Source organism: Bison bison, unplaced genomic scaffold (assembly GCF_000754665.1).
Source record: "Bison bison bison isolate TAMUID 2011002044 unplaced genomic scaffold, Bison_UMD1.0 scf7180017864495, whole genome shotgun sequence".
Taxonomy (NCBI): Eukaryota; Metazoa; Chordata; class Mammalia; order Artiodactyla; family Bovidae; genus Bison; species Bison bison.
The window spans coordinates 12,434,604-12,453,089 of NW_011495054.1; the positions used below are offsets into that span (position 1 = coordinate 12,434,604).

Sequence of the window (18,486 nt, forward strand, 5' to 3'; positions counted from 1 at the left end):
ATTCTTTGGAACTCTGCATTCAGATGCTTATATCTTTCCTTTTCTCCTTTGCTTTTCGCTTCTCTTCTTTTCACAGCTATTTGTAAGGCCTCCCCAGACAGCCATTTTGCTTTTTTGCATTTCTTTTCCATGGGGATGGTCTTGATTCCTGTCTCCTGTATAATGTCACGAACCTCCGTCCATAATTCATCAGGCACTCTATCATTCAGATCTAGTCCCTTTAATCTATTTCTCACTTCCACTGTATAATCATAAGAAATTTTATTTAGGTCATAACTAAATAGATACTATTAGTGACTGTATTTTACAGATGGGGAAACTGAGGCAAACATGTGCATGAAACAATATGGCAATTGGATTGCAGACTGGGATTCGATCCTAGGCAATTTGGCTCCGCAAAAGTTCATGTGCCTAACCACTATGCTGTGTTTCCTCTCCAGATAAATACATGTCCTGATAAACACTAAAAGAGCCCTGAAAAGCTGGATTTACTGTCTTCATTTTACAAAAAGGATACTGAGGCCCAGCAAGACTAAGTAATTTGACCAAAACATAGAGTTGCTAGGTAGTTGAGCAGAATTCGAACCCAGGTTCCTTAACTCCAAAGACTTTCTCCCAGATTGCACTAGCAGTGCAATTAATTTTCTCTGTATACACAATACATATGTGTATGGAAAATTTAACTTGACTAATTTTATAAATGTTAATTCCACAGATAAGTACCAAATGCTTAATAGTGATTAGCTTTGAATCCCTTCTCAAAAGCAAGTATCCTGGAGGTTTGAGCTTTCAGCGATAATATCAATTAAAACTAGATTATTCATGTAGTCTAAATACATAGATGTAGTAAATGCATTGTGTTCTAATAGCCTGATACTATTTTCAGGACTTGATTTTCTAGAAATGCCATCAGAATAGGTTGCCATCATAGAGAAATTATTTAAAAACCCACCAATATAGAAAGCCACTTGAAATCATTATTCCCTATTATTTATTGTCTCTAATAACTACCCCAATGAAGTGAAGTGAAGTGAAGTTGATCAGTCGTGTCCGACTCTTTGCGACCCCATGCACTGTGGCCTACTACACTCCTCCGTCCGTGGGATTTTCCAGGCAAGAGTACTGGAGTGGGTTGCCATTTCCTTCTCCAGAGGATCTTCCTGACCCAGGGATTGAACCCAGGTCTCCCTCACTGTAGGCAGACGCTTTCCCGTCTGAGCCACCAGGGAAGTGATAGTTTATCTTGGTTTACTGGGTCAAAACTGGAGTGTAAACTCTTGTAGTTACTTATTTTTCCCATTTTATTTCTTGAAGTTGTAAAGGAGACAGTGATCATGTTGAGTCCGTTTTGAAGGTTATGCTCAAAAATGAAGGTTATAATCTGAAGTCAACAAAAGACACCTTGGAATCTTTAAGGACCAAAGGACTGTCCGGTGGTTGTCAGTCTCACGTAAATCCTGTAAAAGAGTGTCCCCCAGTGCTGCTCTGAAGAAGTAAAGTGAGAGAAATTATTACCTGTTTATGATCTCTATCACCACCTTGTGGCAGTGTCCTTAAATAATTCTGCCCTCTTATATTTGCAAAATCTTCCAGAATCTTGCATTAATTTATACACAAAATCAAATCACAGGCTATCCTAGGTGATCCAGAATTTTAAGTGGTTTATTTTACTAATATTTTGGTCAGAACTCCATAAAATCTTGAAAAGAAACTACAATTAAGTCCTTTAAAAAGAAAAAGGGAAATTTGCTTCTTTTTTGTTAGTGAAATGATGTAGTAAAAACTATATATTTTTAAACATAAATGCTTTTTTATTGTGGTAAAATGTGCGTAACATAAAATTCATCATCTCAGTCACCATTGAGTGTATAACTGAGCGGCACTAAGTGTATTCACAGTGTTTATACAACCTTTACCACTACCCATTTCTAAAAATTTTACATCATCCTGAATGAAATTATGTACAAATTGAGCTCCCCATTCCTTCCACCCTCTAGCCCCTGGTGACCTCTGTTCTATTCTCTGTCACTATGAATCTGATTCTATTCATACAAATGGAATCATGTGATAGGCATCCTTTTGTGTCTGGTTTATTTCATTTAGCATAATGTTTTCAAATTTACCCATGTTGTAACATATCATAATTTCATTACTTTTTGATACTGAATAACATTTCATTGTATATACCATATTTAAAAGCCCATTCAGCTGTTCCTGGACCTTTGGGTTGTTTCTGCCTTTTGGCTATTATAAATAATACTGCTATGAACATTGGTGTGTGTCTGTCTGAATCCCTCCTTTCAATACTTTTTGGGCTTCCCTGGTGGCTCAGATGGTAAAGAATCTGCCTGCAATACAGGAGACATGGGTTTGATCCCTGGGTGGGGAAGACCCCCTGGAGAAGGAAATGGCAACCCACTCCAGTATTCTTGCCTGGGAAATCCAATGGACAGGAGCCTGGTGGGCTGCAGTTCATGAGGTCACAAAGAGTTGGATACAACTGAGCGACTAACACTTCTTGATACTTCTGAGTTTAGAAGTGGAAATGCTGGATAGTATGGTAAACCTATTGAACTTTTTGAGGAACTGCCATACTGCTTTCTACAGCAGCTGCACCACTTCACATTCCTACCAGCAGTGTACAAGGATTCCAATTTTGCCCCATCTTCACCTACACTTGTTATTTTCTATCTGTTTGAATAGCCATCCTAATGGGTATGAAATGTAAACTTTAATTTTTGAGTTGACTTTGTAAATCAATTATACGTGAAGTTAATTCAAGAAATACTTTTTAAGCCCCTGTTGTATAGAGAGTGCTGTTAACACTCTGAGGGAATAACAAGGATGAGTAAAATACATTGTTGAACCTTTAGGGGGTTTGTAATTTATTATTCTCCTCCAAATGTATTTGGGAATGAGTAAGTCAACTTATATTTTCCTTGGGTGGTTGGAAAAACTAATCCAGAGATCTTACTCTAATTTATAGAAAATTGGTAGTGGAGATGTTTATTAAACTGATTTCCCAAAGAATACAATCAAATGCTAATTATACAGTTCTTTGGAAGATTCACAATAAAAGGATTATGTTAGGCAAGGTCTCTAATTAATGTTTTTTTCTACAGGTTAGATTTGTTAAAAGAATCCTGATACATTACTATCATGGCCACTGTTCAGCTCTCTCGCTCTATCAGAATTCGTAAGACATCTAAGGTATTTATTAAGAATTAAAAGAAAATCAATGACTATTTAGTGAGTTAATTCAGAATCATGACTTTAATCTTTGGTGTTTTTTAAAACAGCAGCTTTATCAGTTAATTGGTACATAATATCCTGGCAGAGTGTATCTACATTTTAACTGGCTAATGGATTGAGGATGTTCAGGAAATTAGAATAGAGTCCTACTAAGTAACTTCCTGGGTGCTTGTTTCATGTTTATATATTTAGACTTTCTAGAGTAAAAGAGTTTTGTGAAGTTATGAGTCCAGAGAAGTACCAGTTGAGGGAAGAGTTCTAGATGTCAGGCTCGAAGCATCTTCAGATGAAGGTTCATCTCATGAGACATTCAAAAAACAAAGATCATGGCATCCGGGCCCATCATGGCAAATTGATGGGGAAACAATGGAAACCATGACAGACTTTATTTTCTCAGGCACCAAAATCACTGCAGGTGGTGGCTGCAGCCACAAAATTATAAGATGCTTGCTCCTTGGAAGAAAAGCTATGACAAACCTAGAGTATTAAAAAGCAGAGACATTACTTTGCCAACAAAGGTCTGTATAGTCAAAGCTACCATTTTTCCAGTAGTCATATATAGATGTGAGAGTTGGACCATAAAGAAGGCTCAGCGCCAAAGAATTGGTGCTTTTGAGCTGTGATGTTGGAGAAGACTCCTGAAAGTCCCTTGGATTTCAAGGAGATCAAACCAGTCAATCCTAAAGGAAATCGATCCTGAATATTCATTAGAAGGACTGATGCAGAAGCTGAAGCTCTAATGCTTTGGCCACCTGATATGAAGAACTGACTCATTGGAAAGGACGCTGATGCTGGGAAAGATTGAAGGCAGGAGGAGAAAGGGACGACAGAGGATGAGATGGTTGGATGGCATCACTGACTCAGTGGACATGAGTTTGAGCAAGCTCCAGGAGATAGTGAAGGACAGGGAAGCCTGGCATGCTGCAGTCCATGGGGTTGCAAAGAGTCAGACACTGAGTGACTGAACAACAGCAAGAGTAAAAGAAATCAGAAACAAAAAAGAGATTTAAAGAGAAAGGTTCTTTGTTAGACATTCACTTCCTGACACAGTTAGGAAGCTTCTGATACACACTGTGATGCAGTTACAAGAACTGAAGGGAAGGGCACTGAGAGCAGCTAGGACCCTGGGGGAGCACGCCGGGGCCAGGCAGCCTTGCTGGGCTCACCTGGGCAGTTTATCTTGTCCTATGACAGCCGTTAATGAGCCATTCAGTTATTCATTGAGAGCTCAGTATTACATAATATATATGTAACACTGTGTTCTTTTCTGAGAGAAAAAAAAAGAATCTTCATGTTCCAGAAGTTTATAATCTGGTTGGGGAAATGACTTACAAGAGGTAAGTCAGTATACAATGCAGTATATGCATTAAATATTTGTGACAAGTAAAACAATACAAATGATAGAAATTTAGAGATTTTTTGTATAGACTGAAATGGTTTGTATATTCCTCAGGAAGGAGACAAGATTTAAGGTGGGCCTTAAATAACGAAAGGGATTAGGATGGAGGAGAAAGAAGAGAATTCCATGAGGAAAAACTAGCATATGCCTTGGCTCAATTAAGTAATGAGCATGGCATGTTTCAGAGAGTAACAAAGAACCCATCCCCAGTGGAGTGGAGCTTCATCATGTCGGACAGAAGTAGGAAAATTAACTGAATAGGAACTTTGGGAACAAATTAGTGTGGATCTTAAAAGCCAGGCTAAGCAACTTATGCTTTATTCTGCAATCAATGGAAAGTCAGCAGTTTTACCGGGACAGTTGAGTAAATTGTTGTTTTAAGAATATTAAGCTGTAGCAGAGGTAGGAAGGATTGAAGCTGAAGGAGAATTAGGGCAGAGAGAAAGCCGTCATCTTTCTGGCTTGAATTCAATATATTCAACAAGCAGACTCCTGATCTCATCGGATTTCCTAAGTGTGCTTCCTTCCTGGGGTGAAAATGCTTAGCTGGGTAGATGGATTGCAATCAGTTTGGCAGTTATTTTTTGCGCTGTCAATTAACAAATTGACCTTTTGATATAAACAGATCTTTGTAGTTTGGACTGCATGAACTACTTCTCCCAGCAAATTTCAAGTGACTGTATGATTTTGCTATTTTTTTTTACTGAAAACAACAATAACTACTATAGAAGCTAACATTTATTCAGCACTTACATGTGCTGGGCACTGTGCCAAGGGCTTGGTATTATTATTTCAATAGAGCCTTGAAATAAGGAGAAAACTGAAGCTCAGAGAAATACTATAACTTGCCATACAGCTGCCCTAGTGGCTCAGATGGTAAAGAATCTGCCTGCAATGTGGGAGACCCAGGTTCAATCCCTGGTTCGGGAAGATCCACTGGAGAAGGAAATGGCAACCCACTCCAGTATTCTTGCCTGGAGAATCCCATGCACAGAGGAACCTGGTGGGCTACAGTTTATGTGGTTGCAAAGAGTTGGACACGACTGAGCAACTAACACACACACGTAGCTTGACAGCTGAGCTCTAGAGCCCATGGAGTCACAAAGAGTCGGACACGACTGAGCGACTCACATACACATAGCTTGACAATTGAGCTGTCAAACATTACATCATTAGCACATTTTCTTATTAAAATAACTTACAATAGTGTTTTCTATTATTAAGCCATACTATTTTCATGTATTAGACATTTACGAAAATGTGCATGATACCTCTTAAAATATTAGACCAGTTGAGCTGAGAAAAAAATTCCTGGAGTGTAGAAAAATAACAATCCTAGAGGCCTTTTCCAGTCCTTGATCTTCATTACTACAAATGGGCTTTTTGATTCCATATTTAAAATAAATGTCTTTATATTTTTAGATTATTTAATTTTACAGATGGTTATTACTTAAGTATTTTCGCTAAGTTTTGGCATGTTTTCAGTAAGTTATTATATATATATATGTCATGCCAGCTATTACCCAATTAACCCCAAAGAACCTTAATTTCTCAGAATCTATAGGTACAAAAAGCAATTTTCTGTAAAATTTTACACACTTACATGCAGACACGTGCACATTCCATATCAAATTCCCTTTAAACTGTGATCTTTCCTACTTCTGCTATCGCTTAATATTCCTAAAACAATTATTCTACTGACACGATCAAACCTGCTGCCTTTCCACTGGTTACAGAATACAAATAAAAAACCTTAGGCTGGCTTTAAGATCTCTATTAATTTCCACCCCCCCCCCAAATTCTCTCATACATACAAGAGTAATAATTACATTTTTTTAAAAACTGAATATAATGTGGTTTGACCAAAAGGATGAACTGATAATTCATTTTCACTATATAGTGTACCCAAGAAGCAGCTTAAATTGCAAAATCATGTCCAGAAGACATTCTAGAACCAGATCTAGATACAGAAAAGCTTTTGGGGCGATCTCTTTCATCTAAAGGCATATTCATGGGTAATACCTGCCTCCAAGTAACAGAATTACTAAAACTGAACAGTTGAAACTGCTCGCCATAGTTTAAAGGCCTCTGAATTTGAACAAGGTTATTGGAGCTTTACCATCCTGACTTCTAATAACATGGATTCATCTCACCTGCTTTTGTACTTTATATAAGAGCAATCATGCAGTAGTACTCATTTGTACCAGGTTTCCTGTGCTCAGCTTCATGTGTGAGTCACCTACATTGCAGAACTTTGGCTTAAGCAAAGCACAAAACGTGAAAATACGTGGTAGCAGAATAGTCGATGAAGAGTAGTTCCATGTGGCTAAAGAGTAGGGTGCATGCGAGAGAATGAAGGAGGGGAGGGCTGGGAGATGAGGCAAGAAAATTGGGCAAAGATAAGGTTTTGACAGTTCTCAAATGCCACACTTGAGCTCTATCCTGTATGAACACTGGGAGTGTCATGATAAGATTTGTATTCTTTAAAGTTAATGATGACGGCAACATGAAGGACAGATTGAATGAAGAGAACGATTGGCAGGGAGGTCAGAGGCTACTGCAGTAATAAAGGGGAGAAATGAGCACGTCCTGAGCCAAGTCAGCGAGAAGAGAAAGGAGAAAACGAGTCACTTCTAGAATTAAGAGTACTGTGTTACTGGATGGAGAAGGCAATGGCACCCCACTCCAGTACTCTTGCCTGGAAAATCCCATGGACGGAGGACCCTGGTGGGCCATAGTCCATGGGGTCACTAAGAGTCGGACACGACTGAGCGACTTCACTTTCTTTCACTTTCATGCATTGGAGAAGGAAATGGCAACCCACTCCAGTGTTCTTGCCTGGAGAATCCCAGGGACGGGAGAGCCTGGTGGGCTGCTGTTTATGGGGTCGCACAGAGTCGGACACTACTGAAGCGACTTAGCAGCAGCAGCAGCAGTGTGATTGGATATGGAGTAATTAAGAGTACTGTGTGATTGGATATGGAGTATGGAGGGGGGCGAGAAGCCAAAGGTGACTCTACGTCTGGCTTGGATGGTTTGACTGAGGTGGACGCTGATTCGTTTGTTTGAGATTGAAACTTGGGATCAGGTTTCAGTCAGGGTGAGAGAGAGAAACTGAGTTTGAGAGGTCTACAAAGTGGTCTGGGCATAGATGTTCGGAAAATAGACATGGAAGTCAAGCTCAGAATAGAAATAAGGACACTTTCTCTGTACTGGCTGCAGATGAAGCAATGAGACTAGATGAAATGACTCAAGAACAGAGAGCTATGGAAAGAGAAAAGACTGAAGACAGAATTCTGGGGTGCGAGCAACACCCAGAAAACTCAGAAAAACTGAAGAAAAAAAGAGACTGAAATAGCTATGGAGGATAGATGGGGGAAAAAAACAAGAAAATAGTGTTATGGAAGCTGAGAGAGAGAGTGTGGGTAAAAGTGTCAGACACTGCAGTAGAGCCACATGGTATGAGGGCTGAGATGAGGCCAGCGACAGGATGTGCTTGGCGACTGGAGAGAAGAGTACAGAATGGAGGGGCGAAGGGCGGCTTGCAGCGCCTTCTGAGGAGTGTGTGAAAGGGAAGATCACATCATCAGAGGAAAACTCCCAGTTTTGCCTCAAATCCACAGATCATTGTAAAATAAATTATATTAGTCTTGACTTACTTGAATACCTGTCTCTACCTTTCTTCTCTCCCTTGCCAGTGAAGATCTAATTTAAAGCAATATTCAAAACCTTGTTTCCTTTTGATTATCTCAAAAGGTATCAGACTTGAGGTCTTGAAAAGTCTTTTCATTTTGCTTGTGGTAGTGATATGATGGGCTGAATGTATGAAAGAATACTAATCTTTTTCATTTTTTCCTCCCTCCTAGAAAACAGTTTTTCCATCTCAAATCACTAATGAGCATGAATCACTGATAATGGTGAAGAAACTTTTTGCTACTTCTATCTCTTGTATAACGTACCTACGAGGCCTATTTCCAGAGAGCTCTTACGGAGAACGCCATTTGGATGGTAAAGTCTAACTAAATGGTTACTTTGGCTGGTGGAGCCCTTTCCCTCTGTTTGGCAGGAGTAAAACTTTAATTTCTCATGGAGTGTGCTAATTCCAGGTCATGGGCCTGTTTGTCAGGATCAATTTGCTAATTCATTTTCCATTTTAATTTCACTTTGTGTAGTGGTTTTACTTGTAGGAACCATTAGTTCCTGGCCAGATACCAAATGACAGGCTGAAGAAAAAAGAAATCTGTATGGACAAGCCCAGTAATTCTAAACTACACCTACAAAAGCAGCAGCCAGGTTGAAATCTATGTGGGTGCTGTACATTTGCACTATTTTTTGTCTCAACTTTGAGACAGACTTCCCCATTGAGGAACTGTAATTGAGAAGTTTTTAAAAATTCTTTCTGTTAGCATATAGAAATAAGCTCGAAAAAAATGCATACCCATCCCAAACCCCTCTACTGATTGACATGGAGATGTCAACAATTACTATTCCAATCAGTTCTGTTCTTTTCTCAATGTTCTCTCTTTTCCAGTTTTCTTCCTTTTATTTCTTATGTCCTTAAATTTATGATCTCATTTCCTTGTATTACAAGCTGTTTCTGTCTCCTTTCCTTCTCTTGTATTAAGAAGAATGTACCTAGGACTCTTCAGTTTTTCAAAAATCTTATTTTTTTAAAAAGCTAGATTATGATAACCATTCAGAAAATCTTGCTGATTTGTCACCAAAGTGGGAAAGTATCATTTGGAAAATAAATATAGAGGGCTACAAGTTTCCTTGTAAGATGTTATTTTTCAAAATCTAATTTTACTTTGTTTCTCACATCTGTATTTAATGATAACTTAGGCCTCATTCCAATTTATGTTTTATTAAACACCATTTGCTTCTCTACATGAGCATCAATGAAATCCATGTGTGCTATAAACACAAAAGCATATTTGTAATTGCGACAGCCTCATTTGTTTTATGCTCTTCTGGTCAGGATAGAAATCTGTAATAGTGAAAATGTTTATATGCAGCACATAGTTGCCGTTTCTCCTCTTGTTTGGAATATAGAATTGGAGAAAGACACGTTTGGGGTAATTAATTAAGCACTTACTGTGTGCCAATCACTAACCTATGCATGGAGGGCAATACCATTGTTTACAGCTTTATTTTTTGTGATAGTTTTAATGGAAGTTATATATGTTCCTCTCGGTGTTTGTACTTAAAGTAGCACATGACATTAAAATGCCCAGTAATAATTTTCATATCCCTCAACAGCAACAGAGGTAACATCAATTTTAGAATAGGAAAACACGATGAAAAGGTGAAGTGATTTATACGAAGTTATAAATGAATCAGTAATCGATTTTAGACTAATCTAAACCAAAACTTTTAATGCTTTTCTTATTCTTCCTTCCTATAGTAAAGTGGTTGAATTTCAGATGGAAATTAATATCTGAGAATAACCCATGAAAACATTTTTTATCCTTTTTTTCCCCCCACTGAGAGAGAAATACCAGAGAAGTGATTTGAGATTGAGGTGTATATTTTAAATTGCTTGATATAGCTGGCTGGTCTCAGTACTACCTTATGATAACTTAAAATTCAGCAGAAGCAGAGAAGTGACACAAATTGATTTCACAACCAACTCAGTTGTGTATATTGTAGAAGAGGGGACTGCTAATCTATAATAAAAATGGGAACTAAGCCAATTATCAACATAGGATTTGTTTTAAAATTAGACATTTAGAGATTCAAAATGTTTTTATAAACTATAAAACTAAGTAAGTTGTATAAATAAAATCATGAAAGGAAATACCCTTACTTAGCATGGACAATTTTAGTACAGCAGACTATGTTTCTATTTTTGTAGACCTCAGTTTAAAAATCCTCCGAGAAGATAAAAAATGTCCTGGGTCACTGCATATTATCAAGTGGTAAGTAACTGAAATTCCACCAAAGTTGAACAACATTATTTTTATTATAGCTGAAATTACCCATAAGACTTTATTTGGTAAGATCATTTCCTTAAAACTATTGCCTTCTTCCTTTCTTTTCATGTATTTTTTTTTTTTACAACTTCCTAGAAATGTGCAACAGTTATCCAATATTATTTTAAGGTACTGACATTCAGTTTTTTTTTCTTTTTTAAGAATACAGACTTTCTTTATACAAGGAAGAAAAATATCAATCAAAATTTGATTAGTTATCAAATACATGTCAGTGTGCTAAACATTACCGGATGCAAAAAGAAAAATAAGATGTGGTTCCTACCTCAAAATTGCTTACCTATTATTTATTATAAGTACTGTAAATACATTAAAACATACTAGGAGTTTCTAGAAAATGATTAAATGGGTGAAAGGTGAGATGGTTATCAACTTAAAGTATTTCAAAGCAAAAAAAGTAAATTAGTTTTGTACTTGGGATTCTTTTTGGCTTTGCGTCTGATCCAAATTGACATCAAGCATTTATTTCTTGACAGGATTCAAGGTTGTTTTGATGCTTTGGAAAAGAGATACGTAAGAACATCTTTAAGTTTATACCAGGATCAAAGACTCACCCTTTATCCCTTTAAAAGAAAACTTTAGCCTTTATTTTGTTGTTGTGTTTAAGAGCACAGCAGTTCCTACGTGCCTTCCTTAACCAGTTTCTTTTTACTTTACGTCTCTGTTGTCCTGTTGGTGTCTCGTTTACATCAGTTAGAATTGACACCCTCACTTTTCTGTTTTACATACTCATATCTTTTTGACCACAGAATTTCCTCTGAAGTCACTGGAAGAGATCACAGGATGTGGGACAGGGGAGACAAGAATCTGGCATTTAGCACATTGAGTGGCGATGCAGTGTGCAGATACGAAAGGAAAAGATGGAATTGAATACTTGATTTTTATTCTATGTCAGTTATTTCATTATCTATGTTTGGCACGTGTATATAACCTGTTCCCTCAAAATAGCTAGTATTATAGCTTGAATTGTTAAAAATGCAGCCTGAATTTTAAGTGCATTAGATTTTTCTCACTGCCCAAGACAGCTGTGAAGGGTATAAAAATTAGAAGCTCCAGTCTAGTGGAAGAGATAATTTAATAAATGAACTTTGTGCCACTGCTTCCTCCTTTTCCCCATCTGTGTCTTTTTACCCCTTCTCAATTCCTATTTCTTTAAGAAAACTTAAGGTGAGTAAGCTTTACATTGGATTATTTAGTTGCACTGATACACTTCCTTTTTCATTGAACAGTTATTACTTATGAGTTATTCAACGCTGACCAGGAGGTTGAGGAATGCAAAAATAAAACAGACATGAGGTTGTGCACACACAGAGCTTGTAGACCAAGGCAGAAGATGAATGACATTCATGTGCACAACTGAGGACCAGCTAGTGAACGCTGGTGTAGCTGCACCTCTTGTTAAAATACTGGAGTACTGTATATCCAGCGCTAAATAAATGCTTCTCTGAGGCCCCACACGACTCCCACCGTGTCCTCCCCCTCACCCCACCAGTCTCTGGGGAGTCGTGGATCTCCCCAGACTATTCCACAACCTGGCAACTAAAGGGCTGACAGCTGGCTCAGGGGGAGCTTCCAGGAACCCAGCCGAAGGCTAAGCTGGCACCTTTTCTGATTGCTCTCTACCTGTGCCAGGTTGGGCTATTAAATTTGGAGTTTTTTCATATCAGTTTGATATTTTTATTTAAAAAATCATCTTTATCACAAGTATAAATAATCATAATATTCATTAGAAAGTGATGCAATGCCAAAGGCAAGATATTGATCATGTGCAAAGGAAATATGGAAAAGTGGGATTACAGCCAGTGAGAGGCAAGAGGGAAATCTTTGGGAGAAAATGACTCCTGAGATTTGAAGGCCCTTAGTATTTAGATGGGTTGAGAGGGGTAGAAGGTCATCACCAGTACACCAAACAGCACTCATTCATTTTCCTGTCCATTCATCGAGCAACATTTCTTGAGTGTCCATCATTGAGGGGCAGTGCAAAGTAGTTAAGAGCTCAAGGCTTGGAAAAAGCCAGCCTGAAGTGAATCTTAGTTCTGCCATTTAATTCCTGTGTCTTGGCATGTAACCTACCTCTTAGGGTTTCTTTACAGTAATATTAGAACCTACCTCAGGGTTGTTTGAGAATTAAATGAGTTAATAATCCAAGGCAGCAGTTTTCAAATGTTAGCTTGCGTCAGAGTCACCTGGAGGGCCTGGTAAAACACACATTGCCAGGTTTCACCTCCAAATTTCTGGTGTGAGAATTTTCATTTCAGACAAGTTCCAAGTGATGCTGAGGCTGCTGGCCTAGGGATCACACTTTCTAAGGCATCACTCTCACCATTGTTCACCAAGTTCAAGCCACACAAGGATTCTAGAACATGCTGAGTGCCTTCTACCTTTGTACATATTATTTTTCCTGCAAAAGTTTCTTCCCTACCCCACACCCTTTATCTGGCTAATTCCAATTTATCCTTCATGTCCCAGCCTAAATATTTACTTCCTCCGAAAGGCTTTCCTTGACAAGCCCCGGCCCCCTGCCACCCTTCTCCCAGCCTAGATTGTCCATCTGTTTAATGTTCACAACCTAACTGCTTCATAGCAATTAACACACTTGTGATGATGTACCTATGTGTGTGGGTTTTTTTTTTTTTTTGTCCTCTCCTGCTGGTATGCGTGTTCCCTGAGATCAGGGGCCATTTCTACTTTTGAATGAATGAATGAGCTATTAATTAAATAATGTAAGTTAGAGTTTCACTGGGTAGTCTTAAAGTCAGTTGTATGCAGTAACCAAAATGGCCACACAGCGTCACTAAAGTTTTAGTCCTTTGGGTGAAATAGGTGAATAATTTGATAGGAAGTTATGGTCCTGAAAATTTTCTCATCTGTGTCATAGTGTTTAAAAGTTGGTGATAGACTTGATTCTGTCTCTGTATCTATGTATTCTGTTATTCTTTCAAACAGAGAGAATCTGATCTGTAATGTATACGTAGGGAGGGCAGGGGTTTTGTAGAACTCATATCAGACTTCAGATTTTTAACTCTAGTAGATTCCTTTCAAAGGGCAAAATGTTTTAGAGATGCTTATGGCATATTTAACTCTTATAATGAATTATTTTGTGTATCTTTTCCCTCCCAAACTAGAATGTAACTTATAGAGAGTAAGTATAGTTATCTTTTTTTTTTCCATCCTTCCCCTCCCCAGCAGAACCCTGGGTATGTAATAGACACTCACTTGGATGAATGGATAATTAGTATCCATTTCTCTGACCTTCTGAATATTTTTTCTACTCCAATTCTTGGAACCTCTCTGACGTCATAGTTTAACTGAAAAACAGTAACACAGGTGCAAATGTGTAGTAACAACAGTTTCTTTTCTCTTACAGCTCCGCATGGCAGTGCTGACAGTAAGTACGCATTTAAAGACGAGCCCTCTGCCTCTGCTTCATTGTCTTTTGGCAAGTGAGAGGTTAAACAGTGTACTCTCTCCCATCCTTCCTGAATTTCATTGTCCTATGACATTTTGGAATTAAAAAAAACTCGATCAAAGCTTTTACTAAAATGTCACAGTCTATATATTTCTTTGGCATATTATAATAACTGAGGAAATATATAGGATATACTATCTATTCTATCTACTAGCTATCAGGATTTCATTTTCTGAGTTACTTTACATACTCAAAGTTCCTTGTTTTTGAAGTTCTGCAGATTTTTTTGAAGTTTTGTATACTGCTGGGTATAGCATGGTATATGTCATTAAGAACAGAAAGAAAATGAGACAATACTACTGAGAGTCATAGGTATATAAATTATTTTAAAAATTTAAAACCATAACCAATTATTTAGAATTTATTTGTAGCTCAGTTACAGTAATTATAAATACCTGGCTATCAATTTCCTTATAGTCAATGTTCATGGAATACTATAAAGTCTGTGTTCACAAAATTAGAGCTTATTCCACCTCTACCTTGAAATATATATCTCCAGATATATATAATCTATGCATATATGTATTTCAGTACTCGATTAATATATCACAAACTGAACTCGTCACATAGCAAATGTATTCTGTGAGGAGTAATCTAGTTTCAGAAATTAAATGCTGTTTATTTTTCTTTAAATAGCTTTACACAAATCCCAAGGAACCTGAGGTAAGAACACATAGAGATGGGCAGTATATGTATATTTAAATATGTTTACCTGAGTTGAGGACATAGATTATGTCACTAGACTACCAAATGAGCAAAGTAACTCATAGTGAGCTCTTTCTGTGTGTTTTATTATAAATGTCACCAATTCTTTATTATGCAATTTAAAAAAACTACCTAGCAGTACTGGGGAAAAACACTGAGTGGAACTGAAGCCTATTCCCTAACACCTTAACAGTGAGAATCTGATTTTTGAAGACTGCATTTCCTTTTCATTTTGACTAATGCTGAATCCTTTCTATTTGTGGTCTTTGGGGCATAAACATGCTAAACCATTTTTTTTTTAAAGACTAACTAAATTCTCCCCGTCTGACCTTCTCATAGATTTCCAAGCTTTACCTTTTTCCTTCTCTCTGTAAATTTCTTCCCTCTGCTTATTGAATCCTACTCATCCTCAACGCCAACTTGTGTCTGAAACTTCATCTGAAACTTCCATGAGAGCCTCTTTGATTATTTTGTTCACACTAAGTTCTTCCTTCTCTGAATTCCCTTTTCCAGCAGGACCTCACAATTCAACACTCTTGATTCCTATAGATTACTTTATCTTCCTAGCCAGACTGTGAATTCTTGAGGACAGGGTCCTTGTTTTCTTTTTATCCCCCAGAGTGACTGTCATCGTACTGAGTACACGGTGGTTACCTGTGCTGCTTTGAACAGCAGCCGAGGTCACAGCACAGGAATGGAAGGAGATGCCCTTCCTCCTTTCTTCTCATTCTGACCTCTATTTTCCTCTCAGCTTTCTTTCTTCTTCCCCTTTCCTTGCTTTCAATTTTCTTTCCCTAAGCCTATGAATTTAGCCTAAATGGTGACCTTCACAACTAAGCTGAGCATTATTTTAGCCTTTACTATCCACTCTTTGGCAAGATTATAAATAGCTGTTTGAGCAAGGCTGAAGAAAACTGGTGCATGCAGGTGGGTAACAATTCCTCAGTGCCTAAGCTACCTCTGTATATCTCTATCTTTAGTTTAGTTTTCAGGTTTTTTTTTCCAGTACATTTGAAGAGAAGTTTCCCAAAGTAAGATCTCCAATAAATTGTTAATAAATTGGTCATTTCCTTCATGCAATAAATTACTAAGTTTTCTTCTGCATGTGAAACTCCGAGTCTGAAATTTTTTGAGGCTTTTTGAGGTAGTACTGTGCTTAGGAAATTGGGCTTATCTACAGAAAAATATTACAGAGTGGGAAGAAAACTGTTAAATGAAATTTGATGTAGGCAATATATATAATAAAGTTAGAAAGCAAAATCAGCTTATTATATGATAAGTTCTGAGCCATCATTTATGACCTAGAAAAAATATTCTGAACTCTTACATATTGTTTCCTATAGCAATGATCCCTAACCTCTGTGTTCATGGAACACTTTTGATTACTAGATAATTTGGTGGCATGTTTAAGAGGATGAAAAGACTCAAAAAGACTCCACACATCTCAGCAATAATTATGGTATAACTATGGCACAGCGATGCTCATAGCCTGAGAGTATCCATGGGTTACACTGTTTCATGATTGCTCTTTAGCATCAAGTCACTGAGAGAACTATTTATGTCTTTGATCTCACTCTTTTATATACTCTCAAAACACCATTCTCACATAAACAGTCTTATCTAATATGGTACCATGTTTCTTAACTCATATTGGTAGAAGCATAGCCTCCCCTAAGCAGAATTGCACAAACAATAACAACATTAATATTTACCTGAAGCAAAAAAGCATGTTACACATGGACTAAAATTTGCAGTGCTCCTGTGAAGAGTTGTCATGGTACACCAGTTGCGAACCTCTGGCTTAAACAAGTGTGCTTATTCTGTCCAGAGACCAGAAGTGTTGGGGGCATTGCACAAGGCTGTGGTGCTTCTACACCTGAGGTTTTGTCCTGGTTGCTCCACCTCAAGAAAGATGAACTGGCAAAAGTAACTAAAGTAGTGAAGAGGGCAGTGTAGCTCCTCTGCAGATTCATGCTACAGAGTGGGTGAGGGTATTAATGAGATGTGTGACCTAACACATGAAAGACCCATAAAGAATTACTGTATTTGAATAAAAGACACTTGTTCCTTGGAAGAAAAGCTGTGACAAACCTAGAGAGTATAAAAAGCAGAGACATCACTTTGCCAACAAAGGTCCGTATGGTCAAAGCTATGGTTTTTCCAGTAGTCATGTATGGATGTGAGAGTTGGACCATAAAGAAGATTGAGTGCCAGAGAACTGATGCTTTAGATTGTGGTGTTGGAGAAGGCTCTTGAGAGTCCCTTGGACTGCATGGAGATCCAACCAGTCAATCTTAAAGGAAATCAGTCCTGAATATTCATTGGAAGGACTGATGCTGAAGCTGGAACTCCAATACTCTGGCCACCTGATGTGAAGAGCCAGCTCGCTGGATGAGGATGAGAGGATGAGATGGTTGGGTGGCATCACCAACTCAATGAACATAAATCTGAGCAAACTCCAGGAGATAGTGAAGGGTAGGAAAGCATGGCATGCCGCAGTCCATGGAGTTGCAGAGTCGGACACAGGTGACACAACAGCGCAGATCTTAGCGTTGCACCATCCGGTTTTCTTTGTGACTACCAGAGGTGGTCAGCGCCACTTTTAATAGATCATTGCAGGAACTGAACTATAGACGGTCCCTGTTTCTAGCCACAATATACTTTTGGAGATGTTTTTAATTCTGTAAGATGAAATCCAATTGAATGTGAACTCTATCCTGGCTGACTATTCATTAAGCAGGTATTAATTAGGTTCCACTTATGTGTCTGACACACAGGAATTAACGGGATAGACAAGGTCCCTGCTGTCTGGAAGCTTACGTTAAGCTTATGAAGGAGGGTAAACAATAAACAAGTAAACAAAAGTTAGCGACAGTTTCAGCTACATCATACGGCTACGAAAATAAAAGAAGGTGGTACGCTGGAGAGTGCCAAGTGGGAATGGAGGAAAAAAGATTGGAGAGCAGTCCCTGGAAGGTCTCCCTGAGGGGCCACTGTTTGAGCTGAGACTAAGTGGCCAGAAGAGCCGCCCTGTGCAGGATCGTGAAAGGCAACAGCATGGGACTGGCATAGCAATACAGGAGTTAACACTGCAGACGCCAGAGTCAGATCCCAGCTCTACTGCTCACTAGCTTCATCTGTAACGGTGTAATGCCTGCTCCCAGTCTGGCTATGTAAGAATGAGCAGATGTAGAGCATTTAGGGAAGTGCCCAAGTATCATGATTACTGTCATCAACTGGAGACAGCATACCCCAGAGGGCAGTTGTGTGAAGGCCTGAAGGCAGGAAGGTATCTTCATGGACAGAGAGGCTGCCCTGGGCCTGGAGCTGGGTGAGTGGGGTGGAAGGAAGAGGCAAAAGAGAAGGTCAGAGAGGTTGGCAGGGCACAGATGAGTCAGGCCAGTGGACCAAGGTAAACCGGATTTTATCCTGAGGGCAGTGGGAAACCATTAACAAAGGAGCAACACGGTCTGCTTTGCATTTTCCAAACTTTTTTTGGCCATAGAACAGAGAATGAATTTGGAGGAGGAGGAATAGTTTGGAAGCAAGCAGATCAGATGGAAAGAGCTGGTCTTGGCTTGGATGGGGTGAAGAGAATGGAGGTGAAGAGAACCAGATGGCCTGGGGATGCGCTTTGGAGACAGGCCTGAAAAGTCTTGCCAGTGGGTTGG

The 18,486-nt window shown here is 38.6% G+C and overlaps 1 protein-coding gene across 1 annotated transcript in view; it reads left to right on the top strand.

Moving 5' to 3' along the window:
• The window catches only part of HORMAD2 (HORMA domain containing 2), a 70,085-nt gene that overhangs the window by 6,868 nt on the left and 44,731 nt on the right, over positions 1–18,486 (top strand). Inside the window, exons 2-7 of the mRNA XM_010828761.1 lie at positions 3,123–3,210; positions 8,518–8,659; positions 10,506–10,569; positions 11,118–11,154; positions 14,009–14,029; positions 14,747–14,773. Of these exons, the coding sequence (XP_010827063.1) occupies positions 3,160–3,210; positions 8,518–8,659; positions 10,506–10,569; positions 11,118–11,154; positions 14,009–14,029; positions 14,747–14,773 (342 nt within the window). The 5' untranslated portion in view covers positions 3,123–3,159. The remainder of the gene's footprint in view (positions 1–3,122; positions 3,211–8,517; positions 8,660–10,505; positions 10,570–11,117; positions 11,155–14,008; positions 14,030–14,746; positions 14,774–18,486) is intronic.